This window comes from Neolamprologus multifasciatus, chromosome 5, assembly GCF_963576455.1.
Source record: "Neolamprologus multifasciatus chromosome 5, fNeoMul1.2, whole genome shotgun sequence".
Classification (NCBI taxonomy): domain Eukaryota; kingdom Metazoa; phylum Chordata; class Actinopteri; order Cichliformes; family Cichlidae; genus Neolamprologus; species Neolamprologus multifasciatus.
Genome location: NC_140443.1, coordinates 23,264,400 through 23,285,247, shown reverse-complemented (window position 1 = coordinate 23,285,247; position 20,848 = coordinate 23,264,400). Strand labels below are relative to the sequence as shown.

Below are 20,848 nucleotides of genomic sequence, written 5' to 3'. Positions count from 1 at the left end.
ATTGTCAATTTACAACCAAGACGTAATGCAGGAGGGCAGCTTATGCTCTGCTAACAGCAAACTAAGGAACCAGGAACATATGCACCCACATCAAGCTGTGTCTCTGGCTCCAGTTCAGCATCTCATAAGATTTCCAGCTTCACCTCCACAGACAGATGTGTCCCACTTAGCTCAAGCAATACAAGACAGCATAGCCATGAACAGACTTCCAATGCCAGAGCCACCTGTATTCACCGGCGACCCAATTCAGTTCATTGAATGGAAATCTTCATTCATATCCCTTATAGATAAAAGGAACATATGTTCAGCTGACAAACTGCATTACTTGAGAAGATATGTGGGAGGTCCTGCACGAAAGACACTTGATGGTATCTTTTACAAGGAGGATGATGAAGCGTATAAGGATGCATGGGATCTTTGGCTCTCGGAGGAGGCGGACGCACTTTTCTCCTCTCCCTTATCTTCCCTGCTTATGTCCTTGTCTAGTCTCGTGGGGTTTTTTTGTATTTTCCCTGGAACATTCTCTCACAGTCTGTTCTCTAAAACCTAAAAGAGGAATTATGGATTGGATCAACTGGTCCCTAAATGCAATTGACACCCCTTTCTCAACGAGAAGTTTGGGCTTGGGTGAGCCTGAGTGCTGAAGATATCTACCTATTCGGAACCATGGTAACAGGGTTCTGGCGGATCGGAGCTGGCTTGGCCCTGACTTATCGAAGAATTAAGAAAGCGGAACCGGCTGTTCAAACCCCCACAAGGCTGCCCGCTGGGATTGGAACGATGGGAGAGGCGTGAGTTTCTCAAAATGGGCTCATTGAGTCAGCACAGATAAGATCTTGGAGAGGCTACGGCTGCTGTGAATACTCAGAATAAGATCTCTGACTGCAGACTGGATTACATCTCGGAAGGGCTAGCCCGGAATAACATCTCTGGGCGCAAAATTGGATGACATCTCGGGGAGGCACACTGCCGTGAGTTCTCAGAAATCGGCTCCTTGAGCACAAGAAATGACAACATCACAGAAAGCAAGTATGGCGAAGCTCGCGGCTCTCCAATGGGACCAGTGTTGGACTGTAGAACTGCTTTGAAATTCATATGAGCTGTTCGCACTAAAGTAAAAAAATAACATCACTTATGCGGATACCCTCTCGGCGCCAGCTACAAGGCCGGAGCTGAACAAAACACCCTGATAACGACTGTGTTTAGTCTGTTCCTTCCCATTCCATGCAAGGCCACCTGGGTTGGCTGGAAGACTGTTTACTTAGCCTGGCAGGGCGAAGGACACTGTCTCAGCTGAACTATCGACACGCACACACATACATGTACTGATACTGATAAGCACTCACTGACGCATCACCCTCCCTACCCTGGATCCAACGCCACCTCCAACGCTTACCTCCCCTCTGATGTGGACATCGGGTCAGTTGGAGGCGCAGTCGAAAGATTGCAGCGGTCCCAGATCAGATGTACACACTGGAACTCTTTCCCATGTTGCTTGTCTGTGTTTATTGTGCTATGGTGTGTTGATATCTGTGCATTCCTGTATTATCCTTTTGTGTTACACATTTCGATGTTTTTTTTCCTCGCTACCTAGCCTGACCTGTCTCCCCAATGTGATGTTTGTGTATTGTATGTACGGTCGGCAAGGTCTGTCATCTCGGTTGTGGGCAAAAGACCTGCAACTGACAAATAAAGGCTATCTCATCTCATCATCTCATCTCTCATCTTAATAGCAGGTACGGTCAACCATTCGTCTTGCAGAGAGCTTTCAGATAAAAACTAGCTAGCTGGCCAAAGATCCACTCAAAGGATGCAGAACAACTCAGAGCATTCGCCGACTTCCTACATGCATGTCAGCAAGCCATGCCTCATATTAAAGGGCTGGACATTCTGAATGACTGTGAAGAGAACCAAAAGCTGGTCCAAAAGTTACCTGAGTGGACAGCTTCAAGGTGGAACCGGAAGGTGACCCAGTTTATGAAGGACAGACAGGAATTTCCAGCCTTTCAGGACTTTGTCAACTTCATGTCATTAGAAGCAGAGATTGCCTGTAACCCAGTAACTTCCCTCCATGCATTACGTTTATCAGACTTACCTGCAGAGAAACATCATCTGAAAGAAAGAAAAATAAATCTACTGTTCTCCATACACAGACACTTACAGAGAATGAGAAGAATGTACCATCCAAGACAAGCTTAAAGCCCCCTTGTACGTTCTGTCATGATAACAAACACCACCTACATAGTTGTCCAGAGTTTAAAGGAACGCCTCTGGAAGAGAAAAGAAAGTATGTAAGGGAAAACAAACTCTGCTATGGTTGTCTGAAACCAGGCCATAATGTTAAAGACTGCCGCCACAGACACTTAAGTGATATCTGTAAGGGACGACACCCAACTTGCCTTCATGACGACAGATATTCCAACATAAATCCTGTGTTAGCCCCTAATCAGAATACAGACGAAGCAGTTACGACATTGTCTCTCAATACAGAGACTGAGCACACATCTACGACTACATCCATGATTTTGCCAGTCTGGGTTTCCTCTTCCAACAACCCAGGAATAGAAAGGCTTGTCTATGCTCTTCTTGACACCCAGAGTGACACTGTGTTTATTGATGAAGATGTTAGTCGTAGCTTGACAACCAAGACCTATCCTGTAAGGCTAAAGCTAACCACTATGATTGGAAAGGACACAGTAACACACAGTGAAAGAGTCTCAGGTCTCAGAGTGCGTGGCTATACCTCCACAAATCACATTGATCTCCCTCCTGCCTATACCAAAGACTGCATACCAGTGAATCGAAGGCACATTCCTACCAGTGAAACGGCGAGGCATTGGAATCATCTCAAAGCAATAGCAGATGATATTCCGCCACATTTAGACTGTGAAGTTGGTCTTCTAATAGGCTATAACTGCTCACAGGCACTAGCACCAAGACAGGTCATCCTAGGAAGAGATAATGAACCTTATGCAGTCCGCACAGACCTAGGATGGAGCATCATAGGCTGCTCACCACCTCACCTTGAATCTCTTCCTGTCACCAACATATGCCATAGAGTAACTGTCAAAGAGCTTCCTCCAGTGATGCCATCCGATGCCATTAAAGTACTTGAGTCTGACTTTAAAGACATCAGCAAGGACAGCAGAACAGTGTCTCAAGATGACATCCTCTTCCTGAATATGCTAAAGGAAAGCATTCACATGAACGCCCATGGTCACTATGAGATGCCTCTTCCTTTTAAAGAGAGACCCTACCTTCCCAACAACAAGCAGTTAGCTATCATCCGGCTCAACCATCTCAAACGAAAGCTGCTGAACAACAAGAACTACAAGACTCACTACGTAACGTTTTTGAATGAGGTAATTAAAAACAATGATGCTGAAGAAGTTCTCTGTGAAGAGAAGGAAGGCGAAACATGGTATATTCCACACCACGGAGTTTATCATTCCAAAAAACCAGAGAAGCTCAGAGTGGTTTTTGATTGTTCGGCTAAGTACAAGGGAACTTGCCTAAATGACCATCTCCTGTCTGGCCCAGATTTGACAAATACTCTAACTGGTGTTCTTATCAGATTTCGACAGAACCATGTTGCTCTGATGTGCGACATCGAAAGGATGTTTCATCAGTTTCATGTGCGTGAAGCGGATAGAGACTACCTACGTTTCCTGTGGTGGAAGGATGGAAACTTCAGTGTGGAGCCGCAGGAATTCCGTATGAAAGTTCACCTTTTCGGTGCTGCATCTTCACCGGGATGTGCCAACTATGGGTTGAAACATCTCGCTAAGGAGAACGAGAGCCTGTTTCCTCTGGGCTCCCAATTCATTATGAGGGACTTCTATGTGGATGATGGTGTCACAAGCATAGCAGATGTAGATGAGGCTATTCAGCTTGCAAAAGAAGCCCAAAGGCTCTGTGCTATGGGTGGTCTGCAACTACACAAATTTGTGTGTAACAATGCGAAGGTGCTTGAGAGTATAGCACCATCTGAGCGTGCCACTGAAGTAAAGGCTCTTGATCTTGCCTTTAGTGATTCATCGCTGGAAAGAGCCTTAGGAATCCACTGGCACATTGAGTCAGACAGTTTCAGGTTCCATGCCCGTTTGAAGGACCAACCAGAAACCAGACGTGGTATACTATCCACTGTTGCCTCTCTTTATGACCCACTTGGGCTTATTGCTCCTTTCCTGCTAACTGGGAAAAGGGTTCTTCAAGAAATGTGTAGGCATGGTACAGGTTGGGATGACCCACTCATCAGTAAACTGCAACCAGTCTGGAGATCCTGGAAGAGTGATCTGGCAAATTTGGATAAAATCACCATACCCCGATGCTATGTACCAGCTGACTTTGGAAAGGTCACAAAGAGAGAGTTACATCACTTCTCTGATGCAAGCACGTATGGTTATGGCCAGTGCTCATATTTGAGACATGTGAATGAAAATGGAACTGTTCATTGTGCTCTGATTATGGCAAAGTCCAGAGTTGCTCCAATCAAAGCTGTGACCATCCCCAGGTTAGAACTTACTGCTGCTGTTGTATCAGTTGCAGCAAGCAATACTCTAAAGGAAGAACTGGGAATTTCAGGGATTGATGAATACTTCTGGACAGACTCCAAGGTTGTACTGGGGTACATTAACAACGAGGCACGTCGCTTCCACACATTTGTATCAAATAGGATTCAGAAAATACATCTCAGTACAACTCCTCAGCAGTGGCGATATGTTTCTACTGACAAGAATCCTGCAGACCTTGCATCGAGAGGTTCTAGTGCAAGCAAGCTTCTGACATCGAACTGGTTTACTGGACCCAAGTTCTTATGGGAGAAAGAGGTATCACCAGAGGTAGAGGTAATCCCAGAAATCCCAGTTGGGGACCCTGAAGTTAAAAAGGTTCAAGCACTAAATTTGGAGTCTGCAGAACAAGTGACTCTTTCAGACCGCTTGTCAAAGTTTTCTCCATGGAGTAAGGTCAAACAAGCTGTTGCGCGACTTCTTCGCCGAGCCAAGAGTGACAAGTCAACAAGTCACAGCACAGTTCAGGAGCGAGAGGATGCACAGTGCATCATTATAAGAGATTTACAGAGACGAGTGTATCCAGATGAGATCCAGCTACTTAGTAATGGCTTACAACTTCCACGCCAGAGTAAACTGTTTCGATTGGATGCCTTTCTTGACAAAGATGGAATCCTCAAGGTGGGAGGAAGACTGAAAAATGCATCTCTCCCTGCCTCTCAGAAACATCCAATGATCATTCCAAAGGACCACCACATAACGAGGATGATAATAGCTTTTTATCATGAACAGGTTAAACACCAAGGAAGGGGTATAACCATCAACGAGATTAGATCAAATGGATACTGGATCCCAGGAATGAACAGAGCTGTTGCATCTTATGTGCATCAGTGTGTCAAATGCAGAAAACTCAGGGAATCAGTGGAGGAGCAGCGAATGGCAGACCTACCATCTGAGCGGGTGGATCCATCTCCACCTTTCACTTATTGCGGAATGGACTGCTTTGGGCCATTTTTTACAAAGCAAGGGCGTAAGGTGAATAAACGTTATGGTCTGCTTTTCACATGCCTTTGTTGTAGAGCAATTCACATTGAAATGGTGAATGATATGTCAGCAGATGCCTTCATTAATGGCCTCCGATGTTTTGTTTCCATAAGAGGAGCAGTACGACAAATAAGATGTGACCAAGGAAGCAATTTTGTTGGAGCTAAGAATGAAATGTATAATGCGATGAAACAGATGGATGTCAATTGTCTGACTGCATTCTTGGCTGAGAGGCAGTGCGACTTCATTATGAATGCTCCCCATTCAAGCCATGTTGGAGGTGTCTGGGAGAGACAGATCAGAACAGTAAGAAATGTACTTCGGTCCACTCTTTCACTCTCACCTGGAAGATTAGATGATGCCTGTTTAAGGACATTGTTTTACGAAGCAATGTCTATTGTGAACAGCCGTCCACTCACTGTGGATAACCTGAATGATCCAAATGGTCCAGAACCGCTGACTCCTAATCACCTACTCACTATGAAACCGACTGGAGCCTTACCACCTCCTGGGACGTTCATTAGAGAAGACATGTATGCTCGTAAGAGATGGCGTCATATCCAGTATCTAGCAGAGCAATTCTGGAACCGCTGGAGAAGAGAGTATCTCTCTAATATTGCCACTAGACAACGTTGGCATATTTCTAGAAGGAATCTGAAAGTTGGTGACATAGTCATCGAAAGGATGGATGATCTGCAACGGAACGAATGGAGATTAGCCAGAGTTGAAGAAACAGTCGCTGATAAAGATGGGCTTGTGAGGAAAGTTAAGATTCGTCTTGGAGACCAGAAAATGAAAAGGGAGGGTCAATGTTCTGGCAAGCCATCTATTGTTGAACGGCCCATTCAGAAACTGATCTTGCTTTTAGAGGCTGTCTAAGACAATGACTGTATCCTTTATTGTATAAAGACTTGTAGACATTACCTGCAGGCTCTTGCATGGATAATTCTTTGTTTTCGTTATGTAAAATGCCTTGTGGTTAAGGTCATTTGTTTTTAAAAATCATTTGTGTTATGGTTCTCCCTTTTGTTAAAACACTCATGATTTGGTGGGAGTGTAAATGACCTTTACATTTGGTAAATATTTTTACGTTTGTTTGAAAGTTACTTCGGTTTTATTTTGAAACCCATGCTTTTATTTTGAAACAGGAAACTGGCACAAAACCGTTAAAGGGCTGTTAGTAACGTTTCTTTTAGGATATGATAAATAGTGTGCCTTAAAGTGTAAAATATGTATGTTTTCTTTGCCAATTAGTACCTGGCTGACAGTGGCACAAGGTTTGTTAATGTTTCCTTTAACGGAATAAGTTACATGGAATCAAAATGTTGTTTAATAGAGTTTATGTTGTTAACCTTGACCTTTATGTGTAGTTGTAAGTTAGTGAGGTGATATAATGAATTGAGTGATGTAAATTTGATGTATAGGCTATATGTGAGCAGGAGAAATTTGTTTCCTTTGATGTTATTAATATTAATGTATTAATATTGCTGGTTTTGTTTTGCTCCTAGCTCTTACGGTGTCTTCACTGAATGTTTCAATAAAAACATTTCCAATAAAACCTCTGTGAAGCATCAGTATAAGAGACCATCATTCAGCCAGGGATGCTACATTACAGAAAAAAAAAACCCCACTGAAATATACACTACAATGGGACAAGTACAAGAGGAAAAAAAGAGACCTCTACTCATGCTGGGCTCCTGGGAGGACAGCATGAGAACAGGAAACAAAAAAACTCCTCTGCACAAAAAAGCACATAAATGTCCACAGCACAGCATTATGGAACATGTGACAAGCCACAGGGTTGGGTGGGGGGTGAGGAGTAATCCGAAGCAAACACAGCAGCCCTACTGCCCAGCGCTACCATTCCAGCGGGCTCAGACCCGCCGTGTTCCCAGGAGGGAACAAGCATCGAAGGCGTTTGGAAAGGGAGGGGGGATGAGTGTGTGCATATCAGTGTATATGTATGTGTGTGCGTGTCCAGAGTTCAGCTGACACAGTGTCCTTCGCCCTGCTAGGCTAAGTAAACAGTCTTCCAGCCAACCCAGGTGGCCTTGCATGGAGTGGGAAGTTACAGACTAAACACAGTCGTTATCAGGGTGTTTTTGTTCGGCTCCAGCCTTGCAACCACAGCTGGCACCGAAAGGGTATCCGCATGAAGTGATGGTGCTTTTTACTTTAGTGCGAACAGCTCATATGAGCTGACAAACAGACAAACTGAGCATCAGAAAGAGGAAGGAAAGTTATTTAATTGAGATTGAATGTGGCATGGTTGATGTTGCTGGGTGGCCTATTCCAGAAGCTACTGAACTACTGGGATTTTCCTGCACAAGAAGAATAAACAAAGAACAAAAGATCCAGGGGGCGGCTGTTCTCTGAGCAAAAATGTCTCGTTGGTGTCAGAGATCAAAGGAGGATCCCTAGACTGCTTCAAACAGATAGGAAGGTAGCAGTAACCCATTATAATATAATCAAGATAAGCAGAAGAGCATCTCTGAATACAACACATGGAACATTAAAGCAGAAGAAGAAGACCACACCAGATGTGATTCCTGTCAGCTAAGAACAGGAAACAGGGTGCAAATCACATGGGCTCACCAAAATTGGATCATAAAAGATGTGAAAGATGTACTTTTAAATGATGATCTGATTTCTCTTGCGACATTCAGATCCATCCTGCCAAAACAGTTCAGGGCGGTGGTGGTGTAATGGTGTGGGGATTACATTTTCTTGAACATGACAGCGAGGCCACTGTACTCAAATGACAACTAAAGTTCCAACCAACCAGGAACCAAGTTGTACCTAATAAAGTGTTCACTGACAGTAATACACTAGAAATGTGCATACAAAACAGCAGCACATAACGAATCTTTTATGTTTAATTTCATCTTATCTTGTCACATTGCTTAATAATTCCTCTCTTGCAGTTTAGGATAGATACTCTAGAAGTGAGTATCTCCTGGTCCCGTAACTAAAGCACTGCTCGGTGTCAGAGATGGCTCTCAAAGCCGCGGTTCTTGTGCTGTTTTCGGCCATGCTGTCCGAGGTGTCGGCCGGAGTATTTTTTAAGCAGAAGGAGCCGTGCTATGTCCCCTCACCGAAGAGAGGCGGCTTTGGACTGCGGTAAGTTCAACAAAGGCTTATGTTGCTTTTTTACATAAAGCATAACAAGTAGTTTAAACTATAAAGAGAAGCGGGTTTAAGTATCTAAGTAACTAACCGAGGCTCGCGACAGCCGTCTGTTAGCTAAACTGGCTATTGTAAATAACCTTAACTAAGAAGTTATTTATTCTTTAATAGATGTATATGAATAAATAATTCAATATAAAAGATTTAAATAAGCCTTACACAGATGTACTGGAAGTCCAAATCATGTTTTATTTGCTTTGTTTTTGTAACAAAAGAAAAGAAAACTGTTTTCTCGGTCGGTCACGGGATTTGGCGGATCCGTTTTTGCGGAAGTTCCCAGCAGCTCAACCATCAGCCCCCAAAGACTCATTTAGATTCAAAAACAGGTCTGCTAAACAGCCAGGAGCTCAGAAATAACAACGTGTCGTTCCCAAATCTCCGTCAGAACAAATATTAAATACTAGGCGTCTTTATGTGCAATCTGCGCTTCTATGTGAAATAAAAAGAATAAAATTGAGCGCTATTTAGTTTGAACTTGAACTGATTTGTGCCATATTTCTGAAACCAGTGCAAAAATAGATATTCGGTATGTTAAAGAAGAATTTGCAGTGCTTTGCAAACTCTCAAACTTCCCCTCGTGTCTTTATATTTTGCTTCCAAGGAGCCAGAGTTGCCTTGTAATTTTTTAATGTGATCTTTAAAGTAGTTCTTCAGGCTCTCAGGAGGTCTTTCACAGTTTTTCTTTGGACATTGTCTGTTTTTTCTCTCCTTTTTAGTCTAGTCATTGTATCTGACCTGACCAAGGGATTAACCAGTGTTGTGTCTACAAATAAAGAACCATTTTTCCTAACATAAATACAATTGTTTGTTCCAATTTCTTCTGTTAAATCTATGAAACACACACTGAGAGATATAAAATAGTATTTTTTTCTTCAACAAGCTGTGCTATTGGCTGGAAAGTTGGCATATGACAGCATGTAGTGTAGTGTGTCCTTAAAAATTAAGGAAACTGGAAAAATAGAGGAACAATGAAAATGTTGCAGGGCTTAAAAAAAACCTCTCTGCAGCAGATAAACAATGTCCTTAAGAAATAGCGAAAAAAAAAGACCTGAGACACAAGACCCAAAAGATAAGTTAGAACTGTGCAAACCCTGTTTTTGCTTAATATACTGTATTTCAATAAAGTACTGCACCGATTTCCCATTTTCTGAGCAAAATCTAAAGAAATGAGGGGTGGCTCAAGACTCATTTTGTATGTTACTGGTATTACATTTGTGTAATACCAGTAATATGTGTAATACATATGTGTAATCTATATGGTATGGACTGACAGAGCACACGATATCGGTATATTCTTCTCGATACTGCAGCTGTAATGTGAGGTTTTGCACATCAGACTAGTGAGAAGGACAATTCTTTTGCATCTTGTATCAAGACTTTAAAAGTAATTTTTAAAGAGAGGACCTGAAACAGAAGCGCAAGAAAATTTTCAAACAGACTTTATATGTTGTAGCGGGGACATTAAACTTAAACATCAGACTGATCCAGTAACTGTGTGCGATGACACGTATGTTCACAGGACCGTACCTCGTCCTCACGAGTATTTGAACATTTCTGATCTGCCGAAGTCGTGGGACTGGAGGAACATCAATGGCACCAACTACGCCAGCACTACTCGCAACCAGCACATTCCCCAGTACTGTGGGTCCTGCTGGGCACATGGCAGCACCAGTGCGATGGCAGGTATGACTCAGCAAAGCTTAGCTATGTCACATTGTGCATCACAAGACTATGACACAGGTGTGCTTTCACTTCTTCTTTCCATAGAAGGGACACTGATGTACAGAAAGTAATGGCTGCTACTTATTTCTTATTTGCATTAAATCAGATCGAATCAACATTAAGCGGAAAGGAGCGTGGCCATCTGCCTACCTGTCTGTCCAGAATGTGATCGACTGCGGTGATGCCGGCTCGTGCCACGGAGGACACCACACCGGGGTTTGGGAATATGCTAATAATCACGGGATCCCAGATGAGACCTGTAATAACTACCAGGCTAAAGACCAGAGTAAGACTTTCAAAGTGTACACAGTGACCAGAGTGATGATCATATGCCGTTTACTCAGTGCTAATCTAAGAGGCCCTGTTTTGGCTCAGGACACTCCTGCAAGACAGATGAATGCTGTTCTGATAACCTAGGCGAATAGGATTATTGACGTTAAAAGGTTTTTACACAGTGTAGGTTAAAATGCACAGGATTTACTGTATTTCACCGCATGTGCAAGAGTAGACAGACTCTTTCAAATATGCAACAACTAAGATTAGTAAATATATTTAAAGGACTTCATCAGAATTTTTTAGAAGACAATACATTTGTGTTTTTATGGTCGGTCAAAATGTTCCCCTGGCTGGCTGCTGCATGTCCCTGTGAGGCTGAGCCATGTATGTTCTGTTTCTCTCTCTCCAAAGATTGCAATAAATTCAACCAATGTGGCACCTGCACCACTTTTGGAGTGTGCAATATTGTGAGTAACTACACTCTGTGGAAGGTGGGAGATTACGGATCTGTCAGTGGGAGAGAGAAGATGATGGCAGAGATTTACACTAATGGGCCGATCAGGTTTGCAGCTTTTTCATACGTTTATAAAACAGTCCATTCTGGTTGCTTTGTTTTACTTGATAATTCAATCTTAATAATAAAGCAGATATCCCAAACCAACACAGCACACTAGTTAGAATCCTGATTTCTACCTTAAACCTTTTCCTGTCATTCCATACTTATGTAGGGGAGAGCAGTGTGTCATGATTTATGAGAAAATTTGTCATCGATATACAAATTCTGTAAACATGAAATCACTGATTTAATAATTAATTAGTTCTCTGGGCCAACTTTCATTTGTTTAAATGTGGTACAGGCTACAGTCAACACAAAAAGTACATGTTTGAGGCATAATTTTTTCGATTCCCAAAAATATATATATTTAAAACAATGAAGTGGGCTACATACTGAATGGATCATAACACACAAGTATTGATCTGATAGCAACACTAACAACGGTATCTATACAAATTAATATTTGGATCGATCCACCTGCAGATTTTTAAAAGAATCAAAAGTATGACTCATTTTGACTCTGTTTAGAAGGTGGTGGGTTGAGCAGCTTTTGTAGTTTCTTTGAATCATGTTTCTGTCTTGGAAATAAATGTTTATTAAATTCTATCTGCAGTCAAGAAGATCTGTGGTTTAAAGTAGCTTCTCTAGGCTTCATCATTTCAGCATCCGATCATCTGCTGCTGAAATGTTGTCAGTGCAGCAGAGCATTAAACTCATCAGTGACTGCTGCAACTTTTAAGCAGAAAGAGGAAGTAACCTGTGGTGTTTATTGCTTTTTATTTTTTTAGCTGCGGGATTATGGCCACAGATAAGCTGGATGCGTACACTGGAGGTCTGTACTCTGAGTATCAGGAGGAGGCCCACACCAACCACATCGTGTCAGTGGCAGGATGGGGAGTGGAAGACGATGTCGAATACTGGACCGTACGCAACTCCTGGGGAGAGCCATGGGTGAGTCGATGCCAGATAGCTAATGAAATGTCTTCTCGTTGCTGTTTACAGCCGGTTTTATCAAATCAAATGCATTTTCATGGTCACAAATACAAGAATATTATTTAATTTGAGAAAGAAATCCTGTATCTGATTTCTTAAAAGAATGACTTTATTATTTAAGTCTTGGCTTCTTTATTTTTGCCTTCAGGGTGAAAAGGGCTGGCTCACGATCGTGACCAGTGCCTACAAGGGAGGAAGTGGCAGTAAGTACAACCTGGCAGTAGAGGAGGACTGCATGTATGGAGACCCAATTGTACCCAAGGACTACCTCTAGAGGAGCCCAGTGTCAGATTGTCGGCAGACACTCCGATGCCTTCCAAAGAAAAGCTTTTTGTGTTTTAATGTTAAGAAGGGAATAAGTTCAGGTTTTTCTTTTTTTAAACCTAAATCATTATCAGGGTCTTCCAGCTGAATATCAAACTGTTTATGCCGATTCAAACTGTCTTATTACCACAGAGAGGTGTGCAGGCTGTTTTACAGATTTAAACTTTTAAAGGGTTTTATCAGAAAGAAGAATGACACAAGTTTTTGTGCTGCAGCAAAATTCAGGCCATGCAACAGTCATCACAGTAAATAAAGAGGGTTTTTTGTAACCTACAGTATTGAGACAGCATAGGAAAGCTTTTAGTTTTAATTTGTAAATTCACAGTGATTCAGCCAAAGAACACAACTATCACACTTTCTGCTGCACTGCTCTGACGCCGAATGTTTGCAGTGTGTGGCGTTACTGCTACTGACAATGTTGCACTACACAGGGATGAATGCAAAAACTGAAATAAACATACTTTGTGTGCCTTTGTGTGCAGTTTGAGTCAAATATAGATTCTTGTAATTTGCCATTTGTTTTATGATGAACACTTTGTACCCAAAATATTTCATTGTGACAATTTGTTTTCAAACTGTACCAATAAACACTTCATCTGGCCTTTGAGTTAGAATGTTTTATAGAAACCTCTCAGGCTTTTCTATTTTACCATCCACTGTCTTTACTTTAATACTGACGTCATTAATTGACGTCAATCAGGTGAAGATGAACTGACAGTCAGTTTCATGGCGATCTCTTATTATTCCATAACAATACAATCACCTGATCTCACCCAGCAGAGCGTGCTTTTAACATAAGTTAGAAAGACACTCAAGAAAACTGCAAATGAAGATGCTGGCAGAGCATCTCAGGAAGGAAACAGAATCTAGTGATGTCCTTTGGCCCCGTTAGCTGACCAAACTACATTTATGCTACCCGATGATTTCCTCTAATACACAGTGATGATCTTTGGAAGATGCAGTTTGCCCAGTACATTTCAGAGGCTTCTGAAATTTACCTCTTTAAAACATATTGTTTAGTTCTACCTTTCTTTTATTCTTTTGTGTATACTGACAGCCTTTCTGCACTCCTTACTGTCTTAAGAATTGTAAGAACGAATCTTTTATGTTTAATTTCATCTTATCTTGTCACATTGCGTAATAATTCCTCTCTTGTAGTTTAGGATAGTTTTTCACTGTCATTACAACATTATTAAAACTGAGCTGCACAGACAGTGCCACATTAAGACCATTCTCACACATGCCACAACATGACTTGTGATTTCCTTGTAAAGCACGTGGGCTTTCGTAGTTGGGGTCATGTGACTAGTATCGGCACCGGTTAATCTTTACTGCGTTCACCCACCCAACTCATTCTCAGGTTGTTTATGCAGCGGACTAAAACTCTAGAAGTGAGTATCTCCTGGTCCCGTAACTAAAGCACTGCTCGGTGTCAGAGATGGCTCTCAAAGCCGCGGTTCTTGTGCTGTTTTCGGCCGTGCTGTCCGAGGTGTCGGCCGGAGTATTTTTTAAGCAGAAGGAGCCGTGCTATGTCCCCTCACTGAAGAGAGGCGGCTTTGGACTGCGGTAAGTTCAACAAAGGCTTATATCGCTTTTTTACATAAAGCATAGCAAGTAGTTTAAACTATAAAGAGAAGCGGGTTTAAGTATCTAAGTAACTAACCGAGGCTCGCGGCAGCCGTCTGTTAGCTAAACTGGCTATTGTAAATAACCTTAACTAAGAAGTTATTTATTCTTTAATAGATTTATATGAATAAATAATTCAATATAAAAGATTTAAATAAGCCGTACACATGTACGGCTTATTTAAATCATGTACTGAAACATGTACTGAAAGTCAAAATCATGTTTTATTTGCTTTGTTTTTGTAATGTGTAACAAAAGAAAAGAAAACTGTTTTCTCGGTCGGTCACGGGATTTGGCGGATCCGTTTTTGCGGAAGTTCCCAGCAGCTCAACCATCAGCCCCCAAAGACTCATTTAGATTCAAAAACAGGTCTGCTAAACAGCCAGGAGTTCAGAAATAACAACGTGTCGTTCCCAAATCTCCGTCAGAACAAATATTAAATACTAGGCGTCTTTATGTGCAATCTGCGCTTCTATGTGAAATAAAAAGAATAAAATTGAGCGCTATTTAGTTTGAACTTGAACTGATTTGTGCCATATTTCTGAAACCAGTGCAAAAATAGATATTCGGTATGTTAAAGAAGAATTTGCAGTGCTTTGCAAACTCTCAAACTTCCCCTCGTGTCTTTATATTTTGCTTCCAAGGAGCCAGACTTGCCTTGTAATTTATTTTTTTTTACAAAAAAAAAGCAAATAAAACAAGGGATTTATTACATTTGTGTAATACCAGTAATATGTGTAATACATATTTGTAATCTATATGGTATGGACTGACAGAGCACACGATATCGGTATATTCTTCTCGATACTGCAGCTGTAATGTGAGGTTTTGCACATCAGACTAGTGAGAAGGACAATTCTTTTGCATCTTGTATCAAGACTTTAAAAGTAATTTTTAAAGAGAGGAACTGAAACAGAAGCGCAAGAAAATTTTCAAACAGACTTTATATGTTGTAGCGGGGACATTAAACTTAAACATCAGACTGATCCAGTAACTGTGTGCGATGACACGTATGTTCACAGGACCGTACCTCGTCCTCACGAGTATTTGAACATTTCTGATCTGCCGAAGTCGTGGGACTGGAGGAACATCAATGGCACCAACTACGCCAGCACTACTCGCAACCAGCACATTCCCCAGTACTGTGGGTCCTGCTGGGCACATGGCAGCACCAGTGCGATGGCAGGTATGACTCAGCAAAGCTTAGCTATGTCACATTGTGCATCACAAGACTATGACACAGGTGTGCTTTCACTTCTTCTTTCCATAGAAGGGACACTGATGAACAGAAAGTAATGGCTGCTACTTATTTCTTATTTGCATTAAATCAGATCGAATCAACATTAAGCGGAAAGGAGCGTGGCCATCTGCCTACCTGTCTGTCCAGAATGTGATCGACTGCGGTGATGCCGGCTCGTGCCACGGAGGAGACCACACCGGGGTTTGGGAATATGCTAATAATCACGGGATCCCAGATGAGACCTGTAATAACTACCAGGCTAAAGACCAGAGTAAGACTTTCAAAGTGTACACAGTGACCAGAGTGATGATCATATGCCGTTTACTCAGTGCTAATCTAAGAGGCCCTGTTTTGGCTCAGGACACTCCTGCAAGACAGATGAATGCTGTTCTGATAACCTAGGCGAATAGGATTATTGACGTTAAAAGGTTTTTACACAGTGTAGGCTAAAATGCACAGGATTTACTGTATTTCACCGCATGTGCAAGAGTAGACAGACTCTTTCAAATATGCAACAACTAAGATTAGTAAATATATTTAAAGGACTTCATCAGAATTTTTTAGAAGACAATACATTTGTGTTTTTATGGTCGGTCAAAATGTTCCCCTGGCTGGCTGCTGCATGTCCCTGTGAGGCTGAGCCATGTATGTTCTGTTTCTCTCTCTCCAAAGATTGCAATAAATTCAACCAATGTGGCACCTGCACCACTTTTGGAGTGTGCAATATTGTGAGTAACTACACTCTGTGGAAGGTGGGAGATTACGGATCCGTCAGTGGGAGAGAGAAGATGATGGCAGAGATTTACACTAATGGGCCGATCAGGTTTGCAGCTTTTTCATACGTTTATAAAACAGTCCATTCTGGTTGCTTTGTTTTACTTGATAATTCAATCTTAATAATTAAGCAGATATCCCAAACCAACACAGCACACTAGTTAGAATCCTGATTTCCACCCTAAACCGTTTCCTGTCATTCCATACTTATGTAGGGGAGAGCAGTGTGTCATGATTTATGAGAAAATTTGTCATCGATATACAAATTCTGTAAACATGAAATCACTGATTTAATAATTAATTAGTTCTCTGGGCCAACTTTCATTTGTTTAAATGTGGTACAGGCTACAGTCAACACAAAAAGTACATGTTTGAGGCATAATTTTTTCAATTCCCAAAAATATATATATTTAAAACAATGAAGTGGGCTACATACTGAATGGATCATAACACACAAGTATTGATCTGATAGCAACACTAACAACGGTATCTATACAAATTAATATTTGGATCGATCCACCCGCAGATTTTTAAAAGAATCAAAAGTATGTCTCATGTGACCTTTCTCCCTTTGAAGGGTTGGTTCCATTATCAACTCAGTTTCCACTCAAAACAATGTACTCACATTTTGTTAAAAATACAGTATATGAATGTGATGACAATAAGCACATGATCCACGAGAGTTTGTAGTGTGATCGGGTACTAAATATGGTGCAGCTAGAATACTCCTACTTCCTCTTGTCTCGTTTTTGTTAGTTGAAATCTGAGGTGTGAAGCTGTTGGAGCTACATAAAGATTATACTGAAACAGTTTGTCTCTGGGTTGAGCTTCAGTAGGACAGAAGTGTCATTTTATATACCGCCTTCGATTGCAGTGAAAGTGAATTGTCATTTGTGGCATTATAGGCACATGTCAAACTTAAAGCTCAGAGGGCAAATCCTCGTTATTTGCAGATTATAAAGTGATGCAATGACAGATGAGAGTATTTGTAGTTCTTAGGTTTTAATAAGCATCCAATTTTTTTGACATTTCCCACAGTCATTGAGTTGTCATGTTGAGATTTTTGGAAATGTGTAAAAACCCAATGAAAGGCATAGTGTTTCGCTTTTACACAAGGATTTTTGTGAGCAAAGTATATATTTGTGCTTCACTTACTGAATTGTGTGATGGCAGCTAGTTGAGTTTTTGTTGAAGGTTTGATTGTAAGAGTGGGCCTTGTATTATTTATTACTAGCAAACGTACCAATATATACGATTGTGGGAATCACATAAAATAGTTGAATGCGAAATATAGATATAGTTTCATGAAGGTCGGTCTGCTCGTCTAGGAGGTGATGGGGAACATACTGTACATACATAAGCTACAATTATTATAGTGTGATGTCAGTAAAGTGTATCTGCCTGTCCCTGGCAGTTTGACAACCCTGACCCATTTTGACTCTGTTTAGAAGGTGGTGGGTTGAGCAGCTTTTGTAGTTTCTTTGAATCATGTTTCTGTCTTGGAAATAAATGTTTATTAAATTCTATCTGCAGTCAAGAAGATCTGTGGTTTAAAGTAGCTTCTCTAGGCTTCATCATTTCAGCATCCGATCATCTGCTGCTGAAATGTTGTCAGTGCAGCAGAGCATTAAACTCATCAGTGACTGCTGCAATTTTTAAGCAGAAAGAGGAAGTAACCTGTGGTGTTTAATGATTTTTATTTTTTAGCTGCGGGATTATGGCCACAGATAAGCTGGATGCGTACACTGGAGGTCTCTACTCTGAGTACCAGGAGGAGGCCTACATCAACCACATCGTGTCAGTGGCAGGATGGGGAGTGGAAGACAATGTCGAATACTGGATCGTACGCAACTCCTGGGGAGAGCCATGGGTGAGTCGATGCCAGATAGCTAATGAAATGTCTTCTCGTTGCTGTTTACAGCCGGTTTTATCAAATCAAATGCATTTTCATGGTCACAAATACAAGAATATTATTTAATTTGAGAAAGAAATCCTGTATCTGATTTCTTAAAAGAATGACTTTATTATTTAAGTCTTGGCTTCTTTATTTTTGCCTTCAGGGTGAAAAGGGCTGGCTCAGGATCGTGACCAGTGCCTACAAGGGAGGAAGTGGCAGTAAGTACAACCTGGCAGTAGAGGAGGACTGCATGTACGGAGACCCAATCGTACCCAAGGACTACCTCTAGAGGAGCCCAGTGTCAGATTGTTGGCAGACACTCCGATGCCTTCCAAAGAAAAGCTTTTTGTGTTTTAATGTTAAGAAGGGAATAAGTTCAGGTTTTTCTTTTTTTAAACCTAAATCATTATCAGGGTCTTCCAGCTGAATATCAAACTGTTTATGCCGATTCAAACTGTCTTATTACCACAGAGAGGTGTGCAGGCTGTTTTACAGATTTAAACTTTTAAAGGGTTTTATCAGAAAGAAGAATGACACAAGTTTTTGTGCTGCAGCAAAATTCAGGCCATGCAACAGTCATCACAGTAAATAAAGAGGGTTTTTTGTAACCTACAGTATTGAGACAGCATAGGAAAGCTTTTAGTTTTAATTTGTAAATTCACAGTGATTCAGCCAAAGAACACAACTATCACACTTTCTGCTGCACTGCTCTGACGCCGAATGTTTGCAGTGTGTGGCGTTACTGCTACTGACAATGTTGCACTACACAGGGATGAATGCAAAAACTGAAATAAACATACTTTGTGTGCCTTTGTGTGCAGTTTGAGTCAAATATAGATTCTTGTAATTTGCCATTTGTTTTATGATGAACACTTTGTACCCAAAATATTTCATTGTGACAATTTGTTTTCAAACTGTACCAATAAACACTTCATCTGGCCTTTGAGTTAGAATGTTTTATAGAAACCTCTCAGGCTTTTCTGTTTTACCATCCACTGTCTTTACTTTAATACTGATGTCATTAATTGACGTCAATCAGGTGAAGATGAACTGACAGTCAGTTTCATGGTGATCTCTTATTATTCCATAACAATACAATCACCTGATCTCACCCAGCAGAGCGTGCTTTTGACATAAGTTAGAAAGACACTCAAGAAAGCTGCAAATGAAGATGCTGGCAGAGCATCTCAGGAAGGAAACAGAATCTAGTGATGTCCTTTGGCCCCGTTAGCTGACCAAACTACATTTATGCTACCCGATGATTTCCTCCAATACACAGTGATGATCTTTGGAAGATGCAGTTTGCCCAGTACATTTCAGAGGCTTCTGAAGTTTACTGAAAGAAGCTTTTTGCAAAATAAGCAGTCTTCATACCAGCAGATACACAAAAGGAGAAAAGGCACATAAAGGTAAAAACAAGTTTTCTATTAGTTAATTCAAATCAGTTCCATTTTATTTGTATAGTATCGAATGACTGTTGCCTCACGGCCGTTTATACCATCACCTGATTGTTGGGCTTTCTCGTTTACAGAGAAAGCCCAACAATCGGGTGATTCCTTATGAGCAAGCACGTGGCGACAGTGGGAAGGAAAAACTGTCAGGTGGCTCGGCCTGGGTAAAGCTAGAGTGTAGGACCTGAGAGCAGAAATTAAACTGGGTGGAAAATTCAGACTGAAAAGCAGCTCTTGCATTTTCTATTAATGTGACAGACCTGCAAAGAATGAACTACATACCAACTGTAAATCAAGAGCCTGTGCAGGTGAAATGCACAGCCCGGTGAAGGCCTTTATCAGAAAGTTGCAGTTTCCTTCAAGCCATTTGAAGAGCAACATTCTTACATGACAGCAGGGAAGATGCTGCTTCTCTTTGAATCTATGTTCATTTGTGAACACACATCTTTAGTGATAAAGTTTAACAAATACAGATACAGATCCTCTCTCAGTGGTGATTGCCTGTCTGCTGGTGTAGTCAGGTGTTTCAATACACCTGACTACACAGGTGCTGCTTCTCCTAAAGGAACACTTTCTCTACCATTTGTCATTGTTAGCCAATGGTAAATATTTAGATAACTACAGAAGTGACATTTTTACAATTCTTAAGACAGTAAGGAGTGCGGAAAGGCTGTCAGCATACACAAAAGAATAAAAGAAAGGTAGAACTAAACAATATGTTTTAAAGAGGTCTAATTTGCATCGTTAAACAGTCATTGGTTCACTAGGACTTCACAGGGGACCACTGATGCTAATGACCTTTAGCTTTAAAAAGAGGGAGAGGTCACAATACACCGAATGGGGAAAAATAAAACATAATGTATTTAAATGTCTTACACAACCAGCTTCAAAGGCTTTGGTGATGTATTTTTGAGGTTGTGAGTTCACTACCTCCAGTACTGTTTGCCTTGCAATTAGTATTTTAAATTATCTGCATCTGAGAAATATCTCGTATCATTAAAAGACTAAAGAAAACTATGAAAATTATAAGAACTAACCTGAAATTGTCAAAGTCACCCTGGAAACTGAAAACAAAAACTTCAAATAAAAGTGGTGTGTAATCACCTGCTTCAATTAAATATGCGGCTTTTGAGGTTTACAGATCTTCATATTAAAACAAACAAATAAATAAAATGCATGAGAGGGAGATGATTATATTTATGCAGTCTCAGACTGTATAAAAAACAAAAACAACAAAACAAAACAAGC

General features: G+C 41.0%; 2 protein-coding genes and 1 long non-coding RNA gene across 3 annotated transcripts; all 3 read left to right on the top strand.

The window, feature by feature from the left end:
* Positions 1 to 5,300: 5,300 nt before the first annotated feature.
* LOC146518701 (uncharacterized) lies at positions 5,301 to 7,165 on the top strand. The gene is made up of 2 exons (XR_014874047.1): positions 5,301 to 5,546; positions 5,669 to 7,165. It is a non-coding gene; the product is annotated as an uncharacterized LOC146518701 (long non-coding RNA).
* A 1,200-nt stretch (positions 7,166 to 8,365) lies between these two features.
* Positions 8,366 to 13,213, top strand: LOC146518700 (cathepsin Z-like). The gene is made up of 6 exons (XM_085159192.1): positions 8,366 to 8,675; positions 10,261 to 10,424; positions 10,570 to 10,749; positions 11,151 to 11,301; positions 12,084 to 12,246; positions 12,437 to 13,213. Exons 1-6 carry the CDS (start codon positions 8,548 to 8,550, stop codon positions 12,560 to 12,562), a joined length of 912 nt encoding a protein of 303 aa, XP_085015318.1. The 5' UTR covers positions 8,366 to 8,547; the 3' UTR covers positions 12,563 to 13,213.
* Positions 13,214 to 13,900: 687 nt separating this feature from the next.
* On the top strand, positions 13,901 to 19,087 carry ctsz (cathepsin Z). Its single transcript, XM_085159191.1, has 6 exons — positions 13,901 to 14,178; positions 15,261 to 15,424; positions 15,570 to 15,749; positions 16,151 to 16,301; positions 17,960 to 18,122; positions 18,313 to 19,087. The coding sequence occupies exons 1-6, from the start codon at positions 14,051 to 14,053 to the stop codon at positions 18,436 to 18,438; spliced, it is 912 nt and encodes a 303-aa protein (XP_085015317.1). The 5' UTR covers positions 13,901 to 14,050; the 3' UTR covers positions 18,439 to 19,087.
* The last annotated feature ends 1,761 nt before the right edge of the window (positions 19,088 to 20,848 follow it).